The sequence below is a fragment of the Peromyscus maniculatus genome, chromosome 13, assembly GCF_049852395.1.
Source record: "Peromyscus maniculatus bairdii isolate BWxNUB_F1_BW_parent chromosome 13, HU_Pman_BW_mat_3.1, whole genome shotgun sequence".
Lineage (NCBI taxonomy): Eukaryota > Metazoa > Chordata > Mammalia > Rodentia > Cricetidae > Peromyscus > Peromyscus maniculatus.
In genome coordinates this window covers 59,825,287-59,852,210 of record NC_134864.1, presented here as the reverse complement: position 1 = coordinate 59,852,210, position 26,924 = coordinate 59,825,287, and the positions used below count along the sequence as shown (strand labels likewise).

At 42.0% G+C, this 26,924-nt stretch overlaps 1 protein-coding gene across 17 annotated transcripts in view; it reads left to right on the top strand.

Annotated features, from left to right (window-relative positions):
- Ccdc150 (coiled-coil domain containing 150) overlaps window positions 1-26,924 on the top strand; it is a 96,458-nt gene that overhangs the window by 16,303 nt on the left and 53,231 nt on the right. For 9 of the 17 annotated variants that reach the window (XR_013044164.1, XR_013044167.1, XR_013044165.1 and 6 more), the window contains exons 3-12: window positions 4,146-4,366; window positions 4,478-4,656; window positions 6,662-6,730; window positions 14,574-14,690; window positions 15,621-15,750; window positions 18,559-18,602; window positions 21,342-21,434; window positions 24,669-24,776; window positions 26,370-26,494; window positions 26,678-26,855. Coding sequence is in view for 12 of the 17 variants with exons in the window: in XM_076550392.1 (XP_076406507.1) it covers window positions 4,146-4,366; window positions 4,478-4,656; window positions 6,662-6,730; window positions 14,574-14,690; window positions 15,621-15,750; window positions 18,559-18,602; window positions 21,342-21,434; window positions 24,669-24,776; window positions 26,370-26,494; window positions 26,678-26,855 (1,264 nt within the window). In the remaining 5 variants the exon portion in view is untranslated. Of the gene's footprint in view, window positions 1-4,145; window positions 4,367-4,477; window positions 4,657-6,630; window positions 6,731-14,573; window positions 14,691-15,620; window positions 15,751-15,783; window positions 15,864-18,558; window positions 18,603-21,341; window positions 21,435-24,668; window positions 24,777-26,369; window positions 26,495-26,677; window positions 26,856-26,924 lie in introns of those variants that run through there. The other 8 variants (XR_013044166.1, XR_013044168.1, XM_076550388.1 and 5 more) reach the window with 4 other exon arrangements.

The window sequence follows — 26,924 nt, the reverse complement described above, 5'->3', positions numbered from 1 at the left end:
TCCCCATCCCAAACCCCTAAGGCCCCTCAAAGCTGGGCATATCAGTGTTTGCAGTCCTGGGTATGTGGAGACAGGTGGATTGCTGGCCAGTCAGTCTAGCCTAACTGGCAAGTTACAATTTCAGTGAGAGGCTCTGTTTCAAAAACTAAGGTAGAGATTGAGGAAGTCACCCAGTGTCAGCCCCTAGCCTGTGCACACATGCGTGGCCAGCTGGGGTCATAGATGAATGCTGCTGCATTTTGTGAGGCTGCCGGGGATCTGACTCAGGATGTGGGTTTTTCTCTTACAAGGCAGCACTTGACCTGGGGAGCCCCGTGCCCAGACCCCTCTGCACTGTCTTCTACACGTGATTGTCTTTGGCAGACAGGACAGATTCATTTCTTTTCTGAGTTTGGTGCCTTTCATTTTGTTGTTCCTAATTGCTCTTCTCCAGCTGCTGAATACTTGTGGTGAAATTAGACGTCTTAGTCTTTACCTTAGAGGAAGCCTTCAGCGTTTTACAATTGTGTGGCCTTGACAGTGTTGAGGAGCACTCATCCTCTGTGCTGTTTGTTGGCAACTTTTTATGAGGGGCGTTGGCTTTGTCAGTTTTTCCCTGCATTTATTGAAACAATCATAAGGGTTTTGCTTGTCAGTGCCTTGCAACAGATGAGGAAAAGGGCAGGCCACCTAAGTGCAGCTAGGAAGCTTGGCCTGTTTGATTTGTGTCCCTCTGTTCTCAGGGTGAAGCTGAGAGCAGACATTGTGTTGTCCACTCTGGCTTGCGAGAGCGTCCGTGTCTGGTGTCTCTGCTGTCCTTTGCACTGCACCCCTGATCCTGGGAAACGGCTCTTGGAAGCGGCTCCCATGTCCACCTCTTTATTTTCGGTGGTCTAGGGACATTCAGAAATGCAGAACCCCATCGAGTCCCAGAGCTAGGTGTTAAAGATGTAGTCTCTTGTGTAGGATCTGTAGAGTGGGACACGCAGCCCTGGACTCATCTCAGGAAGGATCTGTAGAACTGTAGCTGTCACCACAGTGAGGCTGGGGAAGACTGAAAGTACTGTGCTTCCTTCAGGCAGTTGGAGGTCTGTGGTTTGTTTGCCTCATTACTTCTTGTTGTAGTCAAGGTTTCTATTGCTATGAAGAGACACCATGACCAGGGCAACTCTTATAAAGGAGAACATTTAATTGGGACCGGCCTACAGTTTCAGAGGTTTAGTCCATTATCATCGTGGCAGGGAAACATGACAGCTTGCAGACAGGCAGGCAGGGTGCTGGAGGAGGAGCTGAGAACTCTACATGTTGATCTACAGGCAGCAGGGAATGAACTGACTCCCACACTGAGCATAGCTTGAGCTTCTGAGACCTCAAAGCCCATCCCTACAGTGACACACTTCCTCCAGAAAGGCCCAACCTACTCTAACGAGTCCACACCTCCTAATAGTGCCAGTCCCTATGGGCCAAGCATTCAAACACATGAGTCTATGGGGGCCATACCTATTCAAACCACCACATTTTACTCCCTGGCTCCCATAGGCTTATAATCATAACACAGTGGAATATGCATTTAGTCCAACTTCAAAAGTCCCCATAGTCTATCACAGTCTCAACAATGTTTAAAGGTCCAAAGTTCAAAGTCTTTTCATGCAATCTCTTAACTGTAATCCCCTGTAAAATCAAAATCAAACACAAAGATCACATACTTCTAACATATAATAGCATAGGATATGCATTACCATTCCAAAATGGAGGAAAGGGAGTGTAGTGAAGAAATACTGGACCAAAGCAAGACCAAAAATCAGCTCGAAAACTCCAAACTCTGCATCTCCATGTCTGATGTCAAATCGCTCTCAGATCTCCAGCTCCTATTAGCTTTGTTGACTGCAACACAATTCTCTCTCCTGTCCTGGTTCCACTCTCTGCCAGCAGCTTTCCTTAACAGGTATCTCATGACTCTGGCATGTCCAACATCTTGGGGTCTCCAAGGCAGTCCAGGCTTCTCCTTCACAGTTTCATACATTGGCCTCTCTAGGCCTCCATGCAGGGACATCCCTGACACATGGCTGGCCTCAGCAGCTTTACGTAGTCAAGGAGGAAGATTCCATGACCCTTTTCTTCCCATGACCCCTTTCTTCTATCCTTGACTCTAAAGCCAGGATCAGATGGCTGAAGCTGCCAAGTTTTACTGCCTTTGCTGGGGTGGGAACATGGTCCCCTTGCTCAAATGACATCTTCACCAACCTTTTGTTTTTGATGGTTTCCTTCACTGCCTAAACTAGGCCTTCCTAGAACTTGCTTTGTAGACCTTCTGAGTACTGAGGTTAAAGGTGTATACCACCACGTTGGACCTAAGCTGTTCTTTATATTCCATTTCTTAGTCTATTTATCACCTTGAACACAGGACTTAGCTTCATTCCACCTCCTGGTGAACCTTTTCTCCTTAGTCTGTACAGTTTGTAGTTTAACTTAATTGGCTTGCTTCTTTTCATTCTAAATCTTCATTAGTGTTAACACGTTAGTTATTAAACCACACGACAGAGTCTATTCTAGGCTGTTTTGAGATTTACTCTACTAATGAATTAATCCAAATTTCTTCACTGTAGCCTCAGGCAGACTCTTCTGACAAGGGCAAAAAGCAGCCACATTCTTCACCAAAATATCACAAGACTCTCTCTAGGCAGCATACTAAACATCTCCTCTGAAACCTCTTGAGCCAGATCCCACAGTTCAGATCACCCTCAGCACCACTGTCTTCCATGTTTCCACTACTAGGGCCCATTAAGCCCTACAGTGTTTAACTGCTTTTTTAATCAAGCTCCCAAAGTCCACATTCTTCTAAAGAAAAGTGTGGTCAGTCCTGTCACAGCAATACCCCAGTCCATGGTACCAACTTCTGTCTTAGTTAGGGATTCTATTGCTGTGAAGACACACCCCATGACCATGGCAACTGTTGTAAAGGAAAACATTTAGTTGGTACTGGCTTACAGTTTCCGAGGTTTGGTCCTTTATCATCATTGTGAGAAAACATGGCAGCATGCAGGCAGGCATGGTGCTGGAGAAGGAGTTGAGAGATCTACATCTCGATCTGCAGGCAATAGGGAGTGAACCTACTCCCGCAGCTTGAACTTTTGAGACCTCACAGTGACATACTTCCTCCAACAAGGCCACACCTCCTAATAGTGCAGCTCCCTATAGACCAAGTATTCAAACACATGAGTCTATGAGGCCCATACCTACTCTAACCACCACACTTCCCCATGCAAGTTAGCCAGGAGCCAGGTCACTGAAGCATGTGCAGAGAAATCCCTTCAATGTAGAAACCAGGAGCTATGTTTGCATGGATCCATAGGAGTAGAAACTCTGGACGTGCTTGCACTCCTGTTTACAGCAGCCTGTTGGTGGTGTGATCTACAAAGACTCAAATGTCCCTTCCTGTCCAGTGAGAGAACTGGGAGAATTTGAATGCCCTTCTTTACGGGGCATTCAGCAATGAACTAGTTTCTCCTTAGGTAGATTGGTAGTTGTAGGATAAGCTGGAGAGAAGGCTTGGGAAGCACTGAGCTCCTTTTTAGGCTCCGGAGCCCCAGTTGTTGGTCTACTTAATTCAGTTGTCAGCAGCAGTAGGAGAGGACACTGGCAAACCCCTTTTAGGATCTTCTTCCTGGGGAATCAAGTCCTTGCAAGTGTGCATTTTTCTAGAACTGTCATTTTGTTCTGTGGTCTAGAGGCATTCGTACTCTTAATCCCTTTGTTCATATGGCCAGGAGAATTCAGGGGCCAAAGCTCAGGGAATGTAAGAGTTAGGGTGATGTAGCCCTTCTGTCCTTCTATCCTTAGGGAAAATTGGGAAGTCAGAGATTTTGTTCTAGTTGTCGAGTGTATGCCTTGGGTAGGGGTTGGATCTAACTGTGCCTCAGCCTTTTCTGAACATCCAGTGTGGATATGTGGAAGAGTCTCATCTTGTTCTTGACACTCTCTTAGAAAGAACTGGTCTGTGTTTAGTGCTGTTTTTGTGCGTTCTTGTCTGAAGGAGTCAGGAGCCTCAGGTTCTACCACGTTGGTGTCACTGCCGTACTAACTAGAGTGGCTGCATCAGTTCAAATGACTGCTTTCACCACCGTAGAAACTGCATGATGTAATGTTGTTTTGGGGTGCTTTTCCAGAGGTCAATTAGAAACTTCAGACTATTTCGGAGACCCTGCCAGCCAGAAAATCATTAGTCCTATCCCAAGTGAAGTAATTTGTCCAGAAAAACCAGGTATTTTATGGAAGAACTGGGAGTTTCTGGTAACTCGAATGTGCCATTTGGAAAACCTCATCCAGTCCCTGAAGATGAGCATCTTCCATCTGCAAACTGAGAAGGAGCTGAATCCACAGAAAACAGGTATGGATGAAGAGGATGGCTACAGAGAACTCGGTTCTGCGAAGGTGCTTGCTGTCTCTGTGATTCTGGGCCCTTGCTCACCTTCTGCTCTGTCCTCTGTGCTGCCCGTAGCTTTTCTGAAGGATCAGCTGAATACAATACAGGAGGAGCACTGCATGGACCTGAAGCTGCTGCGCCTGGAAGTGATGAATTTGCGCCAGCAACTGAAAGATGTCAAGGAGGAGGAAGACAAGGCGCAGGATGAAGTGCAGAGACTGATGGCCACTTTGGAAATAGCCACCGAGACAACGGTTCGTGTTCCATGTTCTCAAGTGCAGTTTCCCTGCTCCAGAGAGCCAAGAGCTCCAGAAAACTGAGTTTCAAATGGGTGGTGTGGACCTTAAATTCTTGGCATTTGAAGTGTGTCTGCACTGATAACCTCCAGCAGTGTGTGTTGTCAGTGGTTGTTAGTAGACCTCCTGCTGTATATGAAAGATAGTGAGCATCCAAACTCTGTCCTCTTTCAGAGCTACATGGTAGTTGGGAGGCTAAGGCACAACATGACAAATTAAATAAGAAAAAGTCTAAGTAGAAGACACTGAGGGGACATTGCACAGGAAGACTGTACTCGGGCATGTTTGAGAGAAGGAGAATCTTGGCCGGTATAGATCAGTCACCTTCAGATATGATACACTTGATATGAAGACAGAGTGCTAAGGGCATCTCAGGGACACATTTGCAGGCAGAGAGGACACCAGCAGTGTTGTTCTGTTCCAGGGACAGTCTGTTTTAATGAGAGGAGTGGGGCTGAGGGAAGTCTCTTGTCCACAATCATGTGCTCGTCCTCCTCCTGTAACTAAGATTTTTCTGCTGGGTGCCATGGGTTAAAATATCTAAACTCCAGCTTTCCTGGAGTGAGAATTTGTGGGAAGTAAGCTGAGTACTGCAAATTTCACATTGCAGAGCATCTAAAAATCAAGAATAATTAACACTTTGGATAATCAGTGGGGAGTGATTAAGAATTTTGATGGAGAATCTATGTAACAAGAGGGGAAACTAACTAGATATTACTATCTACTGACTATGGAGAGGAGACTAACTAGATGTGACTGTACTGACTATGGAGAGGAGACTAACTAGATGTGACTATCTACTGACTATGGAGAGGAGACTAACTAGATGTGACTGTCTACTGACTATGGGAGAGGAGATTGGTAGCAAAGAAACCAGTTTGGGTTCTTTTATGAGTCTACATAGGTCAGAACTAGCATGGTGGCGTTTTGAAGGGAGAAGGGATATTTTATGAAAGATATTCTAGAATTGGGTACAGGGTAGAAACTGAAGGTAAAAAAGAAGAAAACCACAACTTGAGTCTTTATCTCTAGGATTATATCTACTTTATATCTAGTAATAATTGAAAAGTGTGTTTTCATTCTGAATTCCTAAGCACGAATAGCATTTGAAACTGGTAGTGGTGGTATATGCCTTCTTAAATACATCCAGCACTTAAAACACAGCTGTGTCTCTGAGTTCAAAGCCATTGATCTACATAGTGAGAAACTCTCTCTGTCTCTGGGTTAAGAGCACTGACTGCTCTTTCAGATGACTCAGGTTTGATTCCCAGCACCCACATGGCAGTTCACAACTCTCTGTAACTCTAGTTCTAGGGGATCCATCACCCTCTTCTGGCCTCTGTGGGCACCAGACATGTACATGGTACACATATACACATGCAGGCCAAATCTTAGATACATAAAAATCTTTAAAAAATAGTCCAATTGTGAGGACTGGAGTTTGGATCCCCTTGACCTACATGGATTCTAAGCCAGCAAGGCAGCCCTAACATTCAGAAGGCAAGAACAATCTCCCTGGAGCAAGCTGGCTAAACAGACTAGCAAATTCTAGGATGGCCGAGTTCAGATGAGAGGCCCTTACTCAATGTGTAGTGCAGAGGGTAATGCATGGAGACACCCATTGTCATCTTCTGGCCTCCACATACATATGTACATGTGTGCACACACATGTGTACCCATACATATATACACGTACATATGCATACATGTGCACACACACATTTACCCATACATACATACACATGCATATGCATACTTGTGCATACACACATTTACCCATACATACATACACATGCATATGCACATATGTACACACACATTTTATTTTTGCACACACATGCAAAGAATAAATAGCACTTATAAGTTGCCGGGGGTGGGGAGCACTGGATTTGACTGGATACACCCAGAGACAGTTTCTTCCTGTCATTTCAGGTTACTAGATCTTTCCTCCTTCTCTTTCTAGAAGAATGCAGCTGTTATTGAGGAGGAGCTGAAGACCACAAAGCGTAAAATGAACCTTAAAATTCAAGAGGTAAGAGAAGGAAAGGGGAAATCAAGGAAGTGTAAAGAATGAAAAGAATCCTTTGAAGAAGAAGCCATGTTATTGTGTAAACACTTAAAACATACCACACAGAGCTGAAGCAAGAGTGTCTGCTGTCTGTTCCTAAAGATGTTCTCGTGTGTTAAAACTGCCCTGAAACTGGAACAACAACAAAACCCAACAAACAACAAACACCTTTGAGCCGGTAGATAAACAGTTACTAAATATGGTGGCCCATAGGCGGCTGTTAAGTAAAACCTTCACCTTTGTGTGGCATTTTAATATAAGTTATGTTAAGATGAAAACTCTACCCTTCTTTTACCTTGCAACCTTCACGTCAGCTGAAATGTTTGGAATTCTGGAAGGGGTGGCTGCCAAAAGCAGTTGATTTAGTTGTGGGTCTCTGTGTTGCTTTCATCTATTCAGAAGGAAGCTCCTCTGAGGCTTTAGAGATGTCCTGATCTGGGTATAAGGATAAGTCACTGGACTCAGTTTCACTCTGTCCCTTAAGCAGTGTGCAAGGTTCTTCACTATGACCTAACTAACCTCAGGTCCTCAGCCCCAGTGATGGTGGTTTTTGTGTGTCAACACAAGCTCCAGTCATCAGAGGAAGGAGCCTCAGTTGAGGAAATGTCTCCATGAGATCCAGGTGTAAGGCATTTTCTCAACTAGTGGACAATAGGGAGGGCCCAGCACATTGTAGGTGGTGCCATCCCTGGGCTGGTGGTCCTGGGTTCTATAAGAAAGCAAGCTGAGCAAGCCATGATGAGCAGGCCAGTAAGCAGCACCCTCCATGGCCTCTGCATCAGCTCCTGCCTCCAGGATCCTGCCCTGTTTGAGTTCCTGTCTTGACTTCCTTTGTTGATGAATGGCAATATGGAAGTGTAAGCTCAATAAACCCTTTCCTCCCCAACTTGCTTTTTAGTCATGGTGTTTCTCACAGTATTAGTAATCCTAACTACAACAAGCCTATATTTTTATTTCATTGTATCAGTTCTGTTCTGTAGAGAAGCTTGACTAATTTGGCCCTTTTTAGATATTTTAAATTTTAATTACTATTTTTTCATTTATTTTACACACCAACCACAGTTTCCCCTCCCTCCTCTCTTCTTGTCCTCCCTCCCATTTATCCCCCTCCCCATCCACTCCTCCTCTGTCTCCACTCAGAAAGGGGCAGGTCTCCCATGGGCTTGAACAAAGCATGGCACATCAAGCTGAGGGAGGCAGCTTTGGGGACAGAATGGAGCGGGAGAGTAATAGAAGATATGTCTTGATGGAGGTGGGGCATTTCTGGGTTAGGGAGAAACCTGGTACCAGGGAAACCCCCAGGAGTTCACAAGGATGACCCCAGCTAAGACTCCTAGCAGTACTGGAGAGAGTGCCTGAACTGGCCATCTACTGTAATCAGATTGGTGACTACCCTAATTGTCATCAGAGAGCCTTTTAGATATCTTAACATAAACCTCAATATTTTTTGGTTTATAGAAAAGTTATGCAGAAAGTATGTACCCACTCTCTAAACTCCCAGTTTTTTTTTCTAACATTATATGAGTGAGGTAGTTTGGCCACAATTTAAGAAATGATACTGATGTGTCACTGACGTCAGTAGTTTACATTAGAATTCACTTTCTGTACTGTAGATTTCTATGAATTTTAACAAATCTATCATGCCGTGTACCCACCAGTCCAGGATCAAGCACAAAGTTTCACTGTCCTAAAAATGCCTTGTTCTCCACACACAGCCTCACCCCTTCTGCTAACCCCCCGGTGAACACTGAGCTTTGCATTGTGTGTGGTTTGGGTATAGTTGAGATCATCCTTTTGGACTGTACAGTTTAAGTTTCTTCATGTCTTCCCAAGGCTGATAGTTCATACCTTTTAATTTCTGAACAGTAATGTATTACATGTAGCACTGTTTCCTCATCCATTCACTTGTTTGTACTTTGAACCATGGTGTCCTTGAGAGGGGGAGGTCTTTTGCCCCCCTCCTTGTTTTGGGTATAAAAAGGCTGTGAGTAATCAACTCAGGGCAACTCTGATATTGACTCAAAGCTTTCCCAAACCTATTCTGTGTCTCTGTTTCTTTTACATCTACGTCATCTCTATTTTTCATCTCTTATTTCTCAATCCTCACTCCTCTCTTCAAGGCTGTTGGACAGGCTGAGTGGGACCCAGCAGTAAAGCTGTTTGGACAAAAGGGTAGAATGTATGACACACAGCAGTCCCAGTGCCACTAAGATGAATGAAGAGGTGGGAAGAATGGAGGAGTGAAGAGTTTTCCTTTTTTTAAAAAATTACTGTTTACTTTTTTCTTATTTTTATTTTTTAGCTTTCCTTTGGGGGGCACTACAAGAGGGAGAGGTAGATATGGGAGGGACTGGGAGATGAGTGGGATTGTGGTGCATGTTGTGAAATTCCCAAAGAATCCAAAAGACAATAAAAAAAGATTTCCACTCACTTGGGTAAATAACCCTAGAGTATAATTGCTGGGTTGTAATGCAAGTCATATTTAGTTTTATTAGGAACTATTAACCCATCTTACAATCTAGTGAGACCATTTTGCATTTCTACCATCAGAGAATGAAATGCTTTGTTGCTGCACACTCTCCTCAGTGTTTGGTGTCAGTGTCTTGAATTCTTGATATTCAAATAGATGTGTAGTTTATCTTGTTCTAAGTTGAATGCCCCAATAATATATGATGTGAGAAATTTTTCTTGTATATATCTCCATTGGTGAAGAATATTATAGATTATTTTCTCATAATTGAATCTTCTTAGTTTTGAGTTTTTTACTTTGTATATTTTGGGTCTAATTTGAAGGTACCCTTGTAAATGGACATTTCCAGTCCCAATTGCCAGTTCCCAAATAACCGACTTAGAGCCTTAATATTACTTGTAAATGCTTGGCCAGTAGCTCAGGCTTGTTACTAACTAGTTCTTACAACTCAAATTAACTCATTTCTATTAATCTATGTATTGCCACGTGGCTCAAGGCTTTACCTGTCCTCTGGTATATTTTGCTTCCTGGGCAGTTGTCTGGAGTCTCCTCTCTCCTCCCTTCTCCTCATCATCCTTAGTTTGGTCACCCCACCTATACTTCCTGCCAGGCCAATCAGCATTTTATTAAACCAATTCAAGTGACAAATCTTTACAGTGTACCAAGAGGATTATTCCACAGCATTTCTCCCTTTTTGTCTAATTAAAAAACGAAAGGTCTTAACTTTAACATAGTAAGACTATATACAATAAAAACAGTTATCAAGTAAATTACAGTTGTAATATCCAATCTATTTGTATTTGGTAAAATTAGAGAAAAATACTCTATTATCTATCTTATCTTTGTGAGTCCCAAGTTTTGTACCTAATTTATCTTTTATTATAACTAAAGAAAAACAACTATCTAGTCTCTAACTCCATCAAAGACTCCAGAAGGATGAAATGTTACCTAATGACAGGGATATCAGGCTGCCTGGATAGTTACCCAAAGTTTCTCTGTAACATTGTGGCATCCAGCTCTGGCCTACAGGCCTAGCATATCTGACAGACTTTCTGGTGAAGCAGGGAATTTTGAAGGACTGTCCAACCTTGTCTTGGCAAAGTTCATCAGTCACCTTTCTTGTATCCTGCTGGTCCAGTTTGGACAGTAACTGTCAGCAATTGAGGCAAGGGCATTCTCTTTGCCCACATGGCTAGCTTTTGCCATAAAGAAAACAAACTCCATATGGAGTTTCTTTGATGCCCATCATCCTCTTTGAAGTAATTGGTGCTGCCAGGAACAGATATGTCTCACTGTTGAGCAAAGTCTAAGAATATTAAATGCCATATTCTAGGTCTTTGAGTGTTTGAAGATTGCCCATTAATCTGAGATATATCTCTGTATGACCTTGAAAACTTAACTAACATGACCATAAGTTTGCTATTATATCTCAAATATTATTAAAGACCAGCCTTAATAATAACCTTCCCAGGGACCCAGAAGAGAAGCTATGAATGGCGAGAAATTTTTTTGAGAAATGAATCTAAGTACACCAAGCTCTTAGTCTGTCTACTTTATTCCTCTGGGATAAGATCCTATCTACACAGCTACAGTTCTGTACTCAGGCCTAGCTCCTTTCTTACCTGATTTCTCTCTACATTTATCTGCTGTCCCCTCTAAATTCTATCTTAATTCTCTCATCTTAGTTCTGCCCCATCTTGGTCTTTCTCATCTCGTTCTTACTCATCTGGCTCTTCCCCATCTTCCATCTCATTCTTCTAGTTCTCCAGTCAAAAACCTCTCTCAGTCTCTGAGGTTTACAGTTGTATGCCCATGCAACAGCAGTGTTCTAAAGCAAGGTCACCAGGCTTGAATTCTTACAGGGTCATAAAGGCAGACAAGAGTTTTCCTCAAGCAGTGACCACCAGGCTTTCTTTTACAACCCCAAAGGGGAGTGGTAAAGGAGGAGGTCCACTAAGAGCTAAAATTGGTTAATATATCAGAAAAAGGAAATTTATGTGCGCAAACTACATTCCTAGGGGTGGTTAGGTAAATGTTAGGAGTCCATAATGTTAGTATAAATACCACTAAAGCTGTATAAGAAAGGAGGGTCTGAGCTTAATTTGCCTTAATTCAGGAGATCGTTTGGCCTTGGATGTTTGATAGGAATTTCAGATAAAATACATGGTTATGAGTTCTTGGAAGCATATATAGCATACAAGAAAATCATTGTAGGAATTGGCTTTTATATATATATGCTAATATATATATATATATATATATATATATATATATATATATATATATTAAAGCTAAAATATCACCAAGACTTCTTAAGCCATGGCTTGACCTTGGAAAAGTTGACTTTTTCAAGTAGTAGCTTTTGTGATAGTAGCTGAATTCCATTACATTTTCCTGCTGCTTGCAGCAATTATAGATGACTATTAATCTGTATTTCTTAATTATATATTACATTTTTAAATGACCTGCATAAATGTAATGCCCTAAACAAGAGTAGACATATACATACAGTATAACAAAACTAACTTTAAATTTCTATCAATAAACTAAGATTCATACCAATGTAAAATATGTAATATTAATAGTTTCTTGAATTAAAGTAGATTTAAAAAATCTACCCTTTTATCCTATCATTTCTATATCCTCACTGTTTCTTTTTCAGAACAAGATCCCTGAATATAATCTCCTTTGTTTAACTTTTTTCCTGACCATTATCTATAACAGCTTGTAACCAACCCCCTTAAATGATGACAAACATTCGTAATTTATATTGGGGAATATGGGCATAGTTCTCTAGACTACTTCTTCCTGATTGGGGGACTCTATTAATCTTATGGGGACCCTGAGAAAATTTAAGATTATGGTCAAGTCCTGACTGGAGAATTCTATGAGGCTAGATCATTTCAGCCAGCATCCTTGAAGCTGTTCTAGATGCAGAACTCAGAGGAAACTGCAACAGAATTGCTCTGATATGTTGGATTATCTGGGTCATTCATTCCCATTGGAGATTTTTCAAGGGGTCTTCCTCAATCAGACCTGATTTTTCTTAACCTAGAATGAATCCAGAGCCTCTCATTTCCCATGGAAGTAAAAGCATAACTTCTTTCCCAAAGTAACATATCTTTTGATTTAAATTTTGAAGTCAAGATATTTTTAAAATATATAGGCTGGTTTAATATAACAGCTTTTATAATCAAATGTCTCTGAGCAGTTATCATTTGTTTATTAACCATCAAAAAATTTAAAGACAACATAATAACATACAGTATCTAGACTCTTTGTGTTTTCCATCTTTACATGGCTTATTATATTTTTTTTATTACCCTATTTGTTTTTTAAGGACTTTTTTGCCCTCTTTCTTTTCTCTCCCAAGCCTACATGTATTTTTTTAACACACTGTGACCCATTCAGAGGCTCTTTTTGTCTGAATCTATCCATATTGTGCATCTGTATCTTTTACTGACCGTATGAGTCTTTAAACCACTAAGCAGCGTGGCTAGGACCAAAGCAGCTGCTTTGACGGCTAGATCCACACCACTTGGTTCCCTGAGAGCCTAGTCTTGTGGTAGAGGTATGTTTGCCGCCAGCTCTGGGAGCCGTGTTGACTGCCCAACTCTGGGAAGTTTCTGAGTCCGCTCTGTCACCCAGCAGTGTGTCTCCTCCTGCTCATAAGCGCCATTAAAGTGTTTGGCGGTAGAGCCTCTCACCAGAGCCACCCATTCTGGCCACTAGCACTGGGCCAGAAAGCCGACTTTTAAAGGAGCCGTGCCTCTGCTCACTGCCAGCAAGCAGAGCCCACTGGAGAAAAGGCAGCTACCAAAGCAGCCGTCCTTGACTCTGTTCTTGTGTGTCTAGAATCCCTTTTTAAGCTTTGTCAGGTTTTATGTATAAATTTCGGCCACATGTTGGAACACCATATGTAAATGGATGTTTGCGGTCCTGACCACCCAGTCCCAAATAACCGACCCAGAGGCTCAATATGAACTATAAATGCTCAGCCAATTCATAATTCAGCAATTATAAATAGCTCAGGCTTGTTACTGGCTAACTCTTACATTTAAGTTAGCCTACACTTCTTATTTATGCTCTGGCATGTTGCATACCTTTATTAGTATGGCACATTCATCTCATGTTCTCTCTGCGTCTGGCTGGTGACTCCTCTCTACCCTTCTCCTTCCCATCATGCTTAGTTTGGTTACCCCACCTATACTTCCTGCCTGGCTACTAGCCAATCAGCATTTTATTAAACTAATTTGAGTGACAAATCTTTATAGTACCCTATAAAGATTCATGTGCTAGCAGCTAGATCCCCAGGGGCCTTAGACAGTGGTCAGACCTTTAAGAGATGGGAGGCCTAGTGGAAAGTGCTAATTCATTGAGGATAATCACCCTTGGAAGGGATTAATGTAGTTTTCATAGAACCCCAGTTAGTTCCTATGAAAGTGGAACTGTTTTTAAAAGGAGTAACTCTGGTCCATGAATGTGTGGCTTATCTTGCCTATATGATTTCACCACTGTGTTACTTCTGTCATGAAGCCCTCACCAGAGCTGAACATACGTGGTTGTCCAGTCTTGAACTTTAGCTTCTAAAACTTTGAGCTAGAGGCTGGAGAGATGCTCAGTGGTTACGAGCACTGGCTGCTCTTCCAGAGTTCAATTCCCAGCAACCACATGGTGGATCACAACCATATATAGTGGAACCCGATGCCCTCTTCTGGCATAAAGGCATACATGCAAATAGAGCACTCAAATAAATCTTTAAAAAACAAACAGCAACAACAACAACAAAAAAAACTGAGCTAAATCTCAAATTTTTATGCATTATCTAGCCTCAGATACTTGTTATAGTGACAAATAAAAGACTAAGGATATTAGCCCTCTATCAAAATGTGTCTTCTTCTAAAGCATTTTCTGCCAGTCTATAGTTTGTCTTTTAATTTTCATAGCAATATCTTTCAGAGAGCAAAAACTCTTGATATTAATGAGGTCTAATTAAAAATGTCTTCCAGAGACGGTAATTTTGACATTTTATCTAAAAAGCCATCAACAAACCCAAGTCACTTAGGTATTTTCATGATGCTCGCTTATCCTGGAGACTTGCTGTGCACTATCATTTCTACTGTCCTTTTCTCCCTGCTGCTTGTAAGTTACCAGTGGGCCTTGGCCCTCAATCTGTAAAACAGGTTTCCCCACAGAGAGACGAGGGTACAAACTTGACTTCATTTTTTGGAAGGGACAAGCATGTCTCACATGTCTTGTAAAAACCACTGGATAGTTGCATCTGTGTTAAGGTGGAGTGGCGTCCGTTGTCTCCTAACTGCAGTTTTTGCTCTGTAGCTAAGGAGACAGCTGGCCCAGGAGAAGCACTTCAGGGAATCTCTGGAGAAATCTGCATCGTCCATGCTACTCAAGCTCCAAGAAATGGGGTCAACTGTGGAGGCAGAGCGGCAGCAGGTAGAGATTGGCTGTCCTTGTTTGTTAGAGAAGCAAACCACAGAAGGGAGAGCTGGCGCGCTTCCCTATGAGCTTACCAGTTTGTTTATTTCCTCTGAATTATTGAGGTACTTTTTCCTTACTAACCTGTTAACATTCTTACTACAGTCTTAAAAATAATAGTGCAAAATAAGAAAGGCTTTGCTATTTAATCCAACAGTCTTAATTCATGAATGGGAAAGCCAAGGCCCAGAGAAGGGGATCTGTCTCAGGTTTTAAAGAGGTGAATTATGTGGGTACAGTAGCCGCCTGTACCATGCAGTCTCTGCTATGGGCACTGATTGTGGAAGTCATTGCCTTAGCTAATGCTGTATGTGTCTGATCTGGTTAGAAAATAAAGGCTAAATGGAACTAACCCTTGAAGCAAATAAATAAAATAACCAGGAACATATTTATGTTTCTGCTTTCAGTTATTGTATTCATTATTAACATGGTATTTTTGCCTTCGTTGTACTTATTTGAAGTACCTTTATGCATTTAAGATACTTTAAATTCACATTTTAGTATTTATTATTTGAGTGCATAATCTTTATCATTTTTAGCGATGACTATACTTCACAACTGCATTATCAAAAATGAATATTTTACTGAAGGAATTTATAAAAGATCCTATTTCAGTCAAAGTTAGTTAAGTGTGAATAAGACTAAAGATGCAGTTCTTCTCTTGCTCCAGCTGACCTCACGTGTTCAGTAGCCTCCTGTGGCCAGCAGCTATTGTGTTCAGTGTACATAGGATGCTCTGATGGACAGCACTTTGAGTAAGAAACTGTGGTCTGCTGAGATTTCAGCTGGGACATACAGCTGAACACACTAAGGTTGAAAACGGTGCCTTCCGTGTTCTCTCAGGTCTTGCATTGCCGTACAGAAATGGCTTTTCTTGCATAATTCCAGGTGCACACTTTGCAGCAGAGCTGCACTGCCCTACACAGCTCCATACAAACCACCCAGGAGCTGCTGGCCCAGGAGCAACAGAAGAATGGGCAGCTGGAGACGGCCACCTCGCAGCTCAACTCTGACCTAAGTATGCAAAAGCTCCTGAGAGCGCAGTTCTTTAGTTGGCCAGGGTTGGTGGTACTTCCTACAGCACAGAGTGAAAAATTGCTGGGCTCCTTTACATATGGTACTGGACCCCAGGTAAACATTGACAATAAAATTTGATCTGAATTTTCTGTGGGTGTGGTACAGGATTGGGAAGGACCTAACTTGTACCAGGCAAACTCTTTCACTGAGCTTGCTCTATGGCCTTCTTTGGGTTTGGTTTGTGTGTGTGTGTTTGTCCAGGTTTGGGTGTGCGATCTTCTGGTCTAAGCCTTATGCATCTATGTTCACAGGTGTGTACCGGTACGCCTGGCCGAGCCTCTTATTTATAAAACGTTCTCTTTCAGTTTTTCCCTTCCGTGACCACTCAAGCGTGCACAGTGAGAGCATTTAGACACTGGATTTAAAAGTGTCCATAAACTGTTAGTAAGGAAATGAGGCGGTTCTTACTGCAGCCAGATTCACCGTCTGTGAATAGGAGCCCATATTCACAGAGGCTGGTGATTGCAATGCCCCTGTCGGAGAGCTTAGAGCGATTCCCTCACTTCACAGCTTCGTCCTCAGAAGGACAGGCGGCGCGTGGTGAGTCTCGACCCCAGGTCTAGTGTGCGGTCCTGCGGCCTCAAGCCCGTCAGCCCTTTGGCCCCTGCTGGTGCGTGCACCACTGTAAAGCGGCCTTCGGCAACCTCCGCACACGAATTACGGTTCGCCTAGAGCTTTCGCAGATTGTATCCTTGAATGCTCAAGGCTGTCTGCAGCCATTCCAAGTTCTAAAAGAAAGAGAGACGAAAAACCTGACCCTGTGTCTTCTCAGCATGCCGAGTGTTTGTTTCCTCCAGTGTCCTATCTGCAGTGAGATAGAGAGCACCAAGGGGGGAGTAAACATGACAGTCGTGTAGAGAAAAGCGTAGCCAGTGTCGCTCTGCAGGTCCTGTAGAGAAAAGCGTAGCCAGTGTCGCTCTGCAGGTCCTGTAGAGAAAAGCGTACGCCAGTGTCTCTCTGCAGGTCCTGTAGAGAAAAGCGTACGCCAGTGTCTCTCTGCAGGTCATGTAGAGAAAAGCGTACTCCAGTGTCTCTCTGCAGGTCATGTAGAGAAAAGCGTACGCCAATGTCTCTCTGCAGTCGTTAGCCACTCTCCTCAGGGCGGCCGAGTGGGCAGTCACGGTGTCTGGTTCTCGTCGGCAGTGCCCCGATAACCGTCTGTCTTCTGATTGGACACCCACCCTGTAACGTGTTACAGTTCATGTTTCTTCCTCGGGCCCTCATTTTCACTTTACAGCACCTTTATTAGAAAGTAAGAAAATATGCCCGTTACACACCGTAAAGAGATGTGCGGACCGTGCTCAAGGACCCACTGCACACAGCAGCAGGGGTTCAAGTGCAGATGGTTCCATGTCTGAACTCTCCGGTCAGTCGGGTTTCTGTGACCTAGATTCACTATTTTTATTTTATTTTATTTTTGTAAAGCATGTGTGGAAGACCACTAGATGACGATTAAACCAGATAGCATGAGGGAAAGGAACCTTACCTGAATACCAACTGTTATTATTGACTCTTTATGTACAGTTTTAGTTATTTAAAGTTTAAATAGTTATATGGCTAGGTTAAGACAAAGAAATGCCTTTAAATGTTTTCCTCAATGTTTTAAAAATAGAAAAGCATATTAACAATTAACAATATATAACTTAAAATAATTGTTCTCTAGAGATAAACATTCTCCCTTTGTTCATACTTTGAGTATAACTTCAGAACAGATCACAACATTTATCTCTTTTCATTTTTCACACATTTTAAATTACACTTAGTGAGTCATGGATTCACATCTTTAAAAACCAGTTTCTACAAGATATTCCCTAAGCAAAATATGAGTCTTTAACATGTTCTATAATTGCCTGGCTCTAGAATTGAAGTATAACAGCACTGATATAGCTCTGAATTTCACTATAAAGTCCAAACATTAATTTCAAATGTATCTTTTTGTTACTGATAGACAATGCCAAACTAGTGCCCCATTTTCCTTCTTGTGTGTGTGTGGTGAGCCCTTTAACATGGGCTCACCCTGAAATCACCCTCCAGAGCTCCAGACCACTACCCTGCTGTCAACACCGTAGTCGGACGCCAGGCAGAGACACCAAAACATGCGGAAGATGTCCGAGTCCGTGCATTCCTTTTGTTCTGTTTCCCAAGTCTGCGCCCTGCCGCGCAGTCCTTATGTAGCTGAAGAGTCCAGCATTTGCCCTGCTGCCCTTCTCCGCACTCTGCGTGCTCTCCCAGGTCCCGGCCGCCCTCTCTTCCTTTTCATGAGTCTGTTTTCCCTTCCCTCTTTATTGTCATCGCCAGGAGGAAAATGGTTCTTACTGTTTTGTGTGTGTGTCCCTGATTGTATTAAATCTTGATTAGAGTAATTTAACAAAAATATTTTGACTATATTCTTTTCAGAATAATCTATGCATTGACTAAAATGTGACCTTGTTTATCATTAAAAGTAACTGTGGACCAGGTTCTTTTAGTGTCCAATTAATTTTAGCTCTTTAAAGTTAAGTTTACCATGTAGCCCAGGCTGGCTCTGAACTTATGATCCCCCTGCCTCAGGCTCTCAAATGCTGAGATTGCAGACGTGCTGTGTTGGTAATTGTGTATTTTAGCATCAGGTCTATGAAAATAGGCATGATAAAATACATGAGTTTTTATTTCCATAAAATGTTGACTAAAGCAAACGAAGCTTCTGGGAAAGTGCTGTGTGGTTTCCGTGTGTACGTCACCATCATCATCGTGAACTTTGTGTTTTTAGTTTCCAGAGATAACCTCATCTGCAAGTTGGTGGAAGAAAGTAAGGTATGTGTTCCTGTGGCGGGATGCAGAGTGGCCTCCCTCTTTACTAAGTCACAGTCCTTCACTAGTGCTAGGATATAGACTCTGATGCTTCAGAAAGCTTTCGGAGAAAGAGTTCACGTCAATAAGCTGTATATTCAGGTGGTACTGAATATTATGAACTAAGTAATCGTCTTACGCAGGTTATTGTTTTGAAACCATAAAATAAGGAGACTTTTGTGGACTTTGCCAATTATAAATTACTTTCTAAAGCAGGGTCATGAGATACAATAAATGGAATGTTGTAGTTGGTGGTTACACAGTAATGTCAGTGCATCGAACACTACTGAACACATTCTTACAGCTGGGCAGAATGGGGACCTTTACCTAAATTTAGGAGAAAATACCTCTCTGTGACAGTCACACGTTGAGTCAGTCTCTGCTCCCATGTAGAAGAGGTGTCTGCTGCCATTTCACCCTGTGTGGTGTTTCTCTTCCTGCTTCTGGGAAACTGGAGAAGTAGTTTTCTCGGTAGAAGAAGCTGCACTCTGTCCTTCCCTCTTCTACCAAGAAACTCTTAAGGAATATCAAACTAGCCTCAATTCTCGCTCCTCTTCCCAATCTCAGAGAGATCTAGTTCTGTTCCTCAGAGAGCAGGTCCTTTCCTTCACCATCCTGAGGTCCTTCTTGGTGAAAACATCCTGTAACTTTCAAAGGTATTTGAATGTGTTCCTTTGGAATCACAAAATCTTACTGGTAATAAAAATGAGTATATGAGATAAGTATTATTCTTGGAGAGAACCTACTTGATATAAGAATGTGAGTGAGTAGTTATGGAATGGTTTTAGTCATGTTTTCCTAGTCAGAATCCTAGTATGAAAGTCTTTAAAAATAAATGATAACTTTTAGAGCAATTTTACATTCACCACCACACAGAATATAAAGTATGTAGATTTCCTATATACCCCCTGCCTCTACACGGTTGGCCTTTCTACATGTGTATAGCCTCCCTGGCTCTCAACATCTCCCACTGGAATAACAGGATTACTCTAGAAGAATCAACATTAGCATATCATTTTAATCAAGTCAGTAATATACATTAGGGTTCATTCTTGGAGATTTGTTCATTCCTTGGATTTAGATAAATATATAATGACATTATTATCAAATATTGTCATATACAGAGTGATTCACTTCCCTAAAGTCCTCTGTGCTCTGCATATTCATCCCTCTTTTCCCCAACCTTTGTTAATCATTGATGTGCCTTTTCCAGAACATCATATGGTTGGGATTATATATATAACATTTAAGTGTAGCTAGAGTTTTCCTGTCTTGCCCACAGTCAGGACAAATCTTTGTCACCCGCCAGTCCCACAGCCGCTCAGACCTAACCAAGTAAACACAGAGGCTTATATTGCTTACAAACTGTATGGCCATGGCAGGCTTCTTGCTAACTGTTCTTATATCTTAAATTAACCCATTTCTATAAATCTATACCTTGCCACGTGGCTGGTGGCTTACTGGCGTCTTTACATGCTGCTTGTCCTGGCGACGGCTGGCAGTGTCTCTGCCTCAGCCTTCTGCTTCCCAGCATTCTCCTCCCTCATTGTCCCACCTACTTCCTGCCTGGCCACTGGCCAATCAGTGTTTTATTTATTGACCAATCAGAGCAATTTGACATATAGACCATCCCACAGCATTTAAGATTGTATTCTTCCATTTAATAAATTTATATTTATTATATTTAAATTTCCTTTGTATGTTTTTATGACTTGATAGCTTATTTTTAGTGTTAAATATTACATTATTTGTATGTACCACAGTTTGTTAGCATAACATATTTTTAAAACAAAAGGATATATGTATGTAAACATATACATATATGTATGTAACAATAATTAATGAAAAAGGCCATAAATTTGAAAACAAAGAGGGGCAGGTTTGGAGGGAGGAAAGGGGAAGGGGAAATGATGTAACTATAATCTCAAAATATAAAAGAAGTAATTTTAAAAAACAATTGGTTGCTGGATGGCGGTGGCACACATCTATAATCCCAGCATTTGGGAGGCAGAGCCAGGAGGATTTCTGTGAGTCCAAGGCCAGCCTGGTCTAAAGAGTGAGATCCAGGACAGGACCAAAACTACACAGAGAAACCCTATCTCAAAAAACCAAAAAAAAAAAAAAAGTTATTTTCTTTAATAGAGTAATTTTTCCTTCTCATACACTTTCTGATTGAATTATTTATTTCATGACCAGTTTCATTTGAACAAGTAAACACTCTCCTAAACTGTATTATGGGGACTAGGATTCAACAGTCTTCGTATTCTGCTGAAAAATCAAAAACAAAAATAAAAATACCCACGCCAGGGAAAGTTAAGGAGTTTTGAGTTGAGTAAGGTTTTGAAGGACATCTTGGTTGCTTTCAAGTTCAGCAAGTAAGAGCTGAGCTGATGCTAATATCTACATGACATGCCCACTCCCTTAGTAAAAAACCTAGGAGCAAGGCTGCTGGATCATAACAGCTTTAGCTTTGTAAGAATTTACAGACTGTCTTCTGAAGGCTCCGTCATTTTCATTCCCAGCAGCAGCCAATGAGAGCACTCTGTATCCGAATCAGCTTTGGGTAAGCCCTTTGGTGACTGAGAGATAGAGGGTGTTTGGAAGTTAAAGATCCTAAGATTTCACATGCACCTGCTTGCACACAGAGATGTGCATAACATCTGCCAGTGTCAAAAGGAGAACAAACCTTTTTTTCTTCAATAGAGTACACAGATATCTTTGAAGAAGGAACATGAAGAAAACACATATTTGAAATCTGAAATGGTGTCCCTTCGAGAAGTATCAGAAAAAGCACAGGTGAATCTTTGCTTTTCTCTCTCTTTTTCTTCCTCTGTTTCTTTCTTCCTTCTTAAGCAATCAGTTTGGTTCATTAAAGAACCAAGATTAATCTTGGTTATATAAATTCATATCATCTCTTTCTTTTAGCTTTTTATTTCTGTAAGGTCAACTTCATCTGTTAATCGTTATCAAATTAACTACATTTTGGATTTCCCACCAATTTCCTTTGACACTGTGGTACACAAGCTACATGACAAAATCAGTCACAAGGGACATTTTGCTTTCTACTTTAGTGATAATATTAGTCCTGTTTTTGTGATAAAGTACCTGACAGAGGCACTTTAGGGCGGAATTCATTGTGGCTCACAGTTTGTGGTGAATCGGTCATGGCAGCGGGAGCTCAAGGTCACACTGCATCTGCAGAGAAGAGGACAGGGAGAGATGTTTGTCCTCAGCTGGCTTCCCCTCTTTATCCAGTTGGGGACCTCAGCCCACCCATGGAATGGTGTCACCCACACATAATGTGGGTCTCAATTTCATCTAGAAAATCTCCCACAGACATGTTTAGGGGTTTGTTTCCATGGTGATTCTAAAGCCCATCAGGTTGACAACAAGATCAACCATGGGGCTTTCCCTCCCCTTTCCCGGTGCCTCTCTAAGGGGCTCCGAGGCAAGGCTGCCTCCCGAACTGTGTGGTGAGAGCCATGTCAGTGCAGGAGGAGCATCAGAAAGAAATGCTCGTTAGATTTGGGATCTCGGTATGATCACTTTCTCTAAATACCCAAACTCAACTTATACTTTCTATTACTACAGGAGTGTATGTTGAGAACAGTGACTAGATACAGAGGCGCGCTGTCTCACAGACCCAGTCAAGTGTGTATCCCTTAAACTAACTTCCTGGTGGCACAGTCGGATTGCTACAGCGCTGGTGTCACTGTTCTGCTGTGCTTACAGTAAAATGAAGTAAAATGAAAAGAATGTCCTCCTGTCAAACAGTCACTACCATTTCTGTACCAATAGTCAGCACTTGTGAAGCCACTCCACACCCTAGGCGCAATTCTCAGCACCTCGCCTTACATCATCACGCTCACCAGTACTTGAGGGCTAGAAACTGTCACTCGCGATTTGACGATAAGGAAGCTCACACACAGATTTGCTATCACAGCAAAGTGGCAGAGAAGTGTTTTGTTTTTTGTGGGGTTTTGTTGTTGTTGTTTTGTTTGAGTTTAGGTAATTTGGTTTTAAACACATTAGGTATTTTTTCAAGAATGTGCCCTTATCCTCCGTGAACTTTTTCGCGGAAGCACACAGCCCACATCCAGGTGTGCTAGCACTCACCTGTGAGCCCACTCTGAAGTCAGGAGGACTAGAAGGTCAAGGTCCTCTCCAGCTGCTTAGAACGTGGAGTTCTATGTAGCCAGTCTCAGAAGACAACAACATAAACCCCGCCCAGTTTACCTTAAAGAACAGTAATTCAAGGGTACATCTGCCACAAGAATAAGGATTTCTGGAGCCGAGGGCAGGGTTATAGCACAGTGTGGGAGCAAACAATTTATGTGCTTAAAACCCCGAGTCTAATCCAGAACCTGAAAAAAATGTACAGTTTGATGTAAGAGAAACATTAACTGCTAGTATGATGCAGGGGTTTGTTTTGTTCTGAAGGATTAATCTTGAGAGATTAAAATCTGTATTTTGCTTTTGTAAATACTATCATTGCTGGTAAAAGAACATGGCTATTTTGTGTTATTGGGTAAGTAGTTCTCAATGTTGAAGATACAGTTTTGGGAGTGAATTTTTCGTATTATTAGTTAGACACTGGCACTGAGATTCCGTTCTTTAGAAGTCTTGCTCTATTGACTCGTATTCAAAACTGAAATGAGTAAAGTGCTGGATGCCTCGGGAGCTCCAGGAGTCCAGTCAGTCAGTTGGTGTTGATGACTTCCTCTCTCCCTCTCTCCCGCACCCCTTTCTGGTCACTTGGTATCAACCACCTCCTCTCCCTCCATATCACACCCCCTTCTGGCTGTAGCATCCAAACTCCCAGTTTCAGGCATTGGTACAAAGTACACTGGTCATCTCCATCTACCACTACCTCCCGCCAACTCTCCTTGTGTTCCCACCCCATCTCCCTCCTAATTTGATGTCTTTTTTTCCCCCATTATTACCATGAATCCAATTAGTGTTGTCCATATGTGCATAGGTGTGTGGCAACCTACCAGCAGCCACACCCCACAAAGAGACTGCCCTCCCCGGGTAGCCACCAACCTCCAGGAGCTCCTGTCCGGCTCCCTGTGCAGGTCGTGTGTGGAAGAACACCACTGCTGAGTTGGGCAGCATCCATGCCATGTCCTGAGTCAGCATTTCACCTTTTCTCCACGTTTGCTGCCGGCCTTAAATTCTTCCTTCCACACCTGAGAGTTCTGGGAGCTGTGGGCGGTGAAAGGTGGATAGAGACCCACAGCAGAGCACCTCCAGTTACTTAATGCTTGGTACTTTAGGCTATCATTCTCTACATTAACCTCTATTTGCTGTAAAAAATAAAACAAAACAAAACAAAACAAGCTTCCCTGACCAAGGTTGAGAGCAGCCCAAACCTGTGGGCATAAACATAAATATTTAGAATGTAATGACTGACTACATGAGCTTTTAGCAAAACAGTAACAGTAGGTTTCCTCCTAGGACCCATTATTTTCCCCAGTCAGGAGCTTTAAACCAGGCCGGAAATCCCTGGAACAGACATATCCAGTTAGGAGACAATTGGTTATTTCTGTAACAGTCATGCCCCTGCTGTATGCACCATGGGTGTATTTTGCTAGCAGGTCAGTATTGTAGCACTAAAGATTCAGTGCTGGGAAGACCATTGGTATCTCCTCTTTCCTAGCTGGTTGCTTAGCACCTTCTGGCATTATGAAAGCCAGTGAGCAGGGAGAGAGTTTCCTGTTCAGTTTAAGGTGGCTTTTGCTACGTCCTACATCCAAAGTGAGCAGTGTCTTTAGCAATAGGTCTTACTGCTTAGTTACAGTGGGTAACCAACAGAGGCAAGAGCCTCTGTTGTTTAGGTTATCTCTGGGGGCTTTCATGATCAGTAACTCATAGGGAAGTAGTTGAAAGTAGTTTTCAAGCTAATGAAATATTAATTGATGATATGTTAGCTAAATTAGGCTTAGTGGGTTACTGTGAAATCATTAAAAATAATATATAAGTGAAGTAATTATTAGGAAGACTTATGACTTGCTGTATATGTTATCTTAGGTTTTGAATGGCCAGCTTTCCAGAAAGTGTTCAGAGCTAAGCAACATGCTTCAGATTGTTAAAAAGGAAAATGCCGACATTATTGCTGAACAACATGCTATCCTGCAGGTATTCTTTTAATACTCAAACTTCTCTTACTTACTAATTTTTTCTTCTTTTTAAAAAGACAGTCTCATTATCCCATGCTGGCCTCAAATTCAGTGTGAGCTAAGAATGACCTTGACTTGTGACCCGACTGGCGCTCCCTCCAGAGGACCAGAATTAGAGGCTCAGGCTGGCACTCTTTTCAGTTTTTAACATGACGGTTTCAGAAGAATCTTACTGTGTAGCCCAACAGGCTGGTCTCAATTTCACAGTCCTTCTGCCTCAGCCTACAGAGTTCTGGGATTACAGGCTGTTGTTATAACTCATTTGTTATGTTTTGATTAGTACTTTCCTCCTTTTTGCAAAGGGGTGATTTGGCCTTAAACTCCATGATTTTTAATGCTTTCTTCACAAATATCATGACTTTAGGGAAAGTAATTATCTGTTCTAGTATTTATATAATAATGATGTATAGTTTTGACTCATTTATTTTATGTATATGAGTGTTTTGCTTGCATATATGTATGCATGTGCACTATGCCTGTCTGGTACCCACAGACTTGAGAAGTAGGCATTAGATTCCCCTCACACTGGGAAACCAAACCTGGGTCCTCTTAGTCACTGAGCCATCTCTATAGCCTCTAATGATGGTGTACATTTAAAACTGACTCTCAAATACTCATTTTCCTCCAAACGTCTGTGACTTCCCATTTTGCTTACAGTATGCTAAAAATACTCTTGACTTCGACTCAGGTTAAGATTGCCTTTCACCATGAATCTTGATCATCCTAATCAAAATGGAAAAATTTTCAAATTCTGGTCCTGGCATGCTAAGTAGTAGCTCATGTGGGTTGTGTGTGAGAGAGAGAGAGTGTGTGTGTGTGTGTGTGTGTGTGTGTTGTTGTTTTCTGTTTGCTTTCTTTGCATATACAAGTATGATATTGAGGATTTTACATATGTTACAGCTTCTAATTATTATAGCTGCTATATCTATTATTCTTATTTTTCCAGTAAGAAATTAAATAAAACATAATTAAGTAATTATTAATGTGTACAAGGCTTGCAGAAGTATTACGGACTGTAGGTAGAAGTGTTGCTAACTAGAAATGGTGAGCCAGAGAAAAAGTGCCAACGACTAGTGTGCCAGTGAACAATGATAAGTCCCATTAGTGGCACAGTGTGCTAGTGCAACGCAAGATGGCCTCAGGGGGTTCACACCATTGCCCCACACAGCTCTCCCAACAGATGGCGACTGTTTGGAGGAGAAGATAGAGATGAAAAGGCCTCTTCATCTGATGTTTATATTGTTTCACATGTTAAAGTAAGAAAAATTTTAAGATACTAAAATATTTTAATGTAAATTTTATTTTTGAAAATATATTTAGATTTATAGTTTCACAAATATTTTCAAGGCTGATGAATAATACGCCTTCATCTTTGTGTAGTAGAGCTATAAAATGACAGAACTGTAACCAAAGAGAAGGCTGGGTCCTCAAACTATTGGCTTTATTTTTGAAAGTGAAACAAGTTTTGAAGTGAGCATAGTGTCTTTGAACAGTGACGACGACAACGACTATTACCCCTCAAATGGCATCTCAGCTTTTGTTACTCTCTCAGGTGGAGCAGAAAATGATAACAGAGACATTTCAAGAGCAAAATCTCCTGTTAGATGCCGCCCATGCCAGCATCACTGACCAGCTCCAAACTGTTCAGAACGATAAAACCCAGCTCCAGATCCACCTGTAAGCCAGCGCCGGGGCCTCTTTCGTTCTCATTCTCTCGTGTGTGGTTCTGCCCTTCGTGAAACTATCTGAGTTGATGTTTGTGAGCCAACCACAGGGATGACGAATCTGCCCGGGAACTAGTTTGTAGAACGTTATGGTAACTGGTCAAGGGACTTGATGACCTTCGTCCTCTTCTTCCAGAGACCACTTAATCCTGGAGCACAGCCAGTGTGTCCAGAAAGCACAGGAAGCCGCAGAGAGGACAAAGGTGCAAAAAGAACTTCTGGAGTCAACTATTGCCAGACTGCGGGCTGACCTGGAAGCCTCAATGCAAGAGAGGAAGTCTCTGCTCGAGAAGAATGAAAGGTGGCAGCAGGAGGTGGGTGGGGACAGATTTCCCTCCCGGTGGAGGTGTAGAATGCTGTTTCAAAGCTGTACTCTGGGGTAG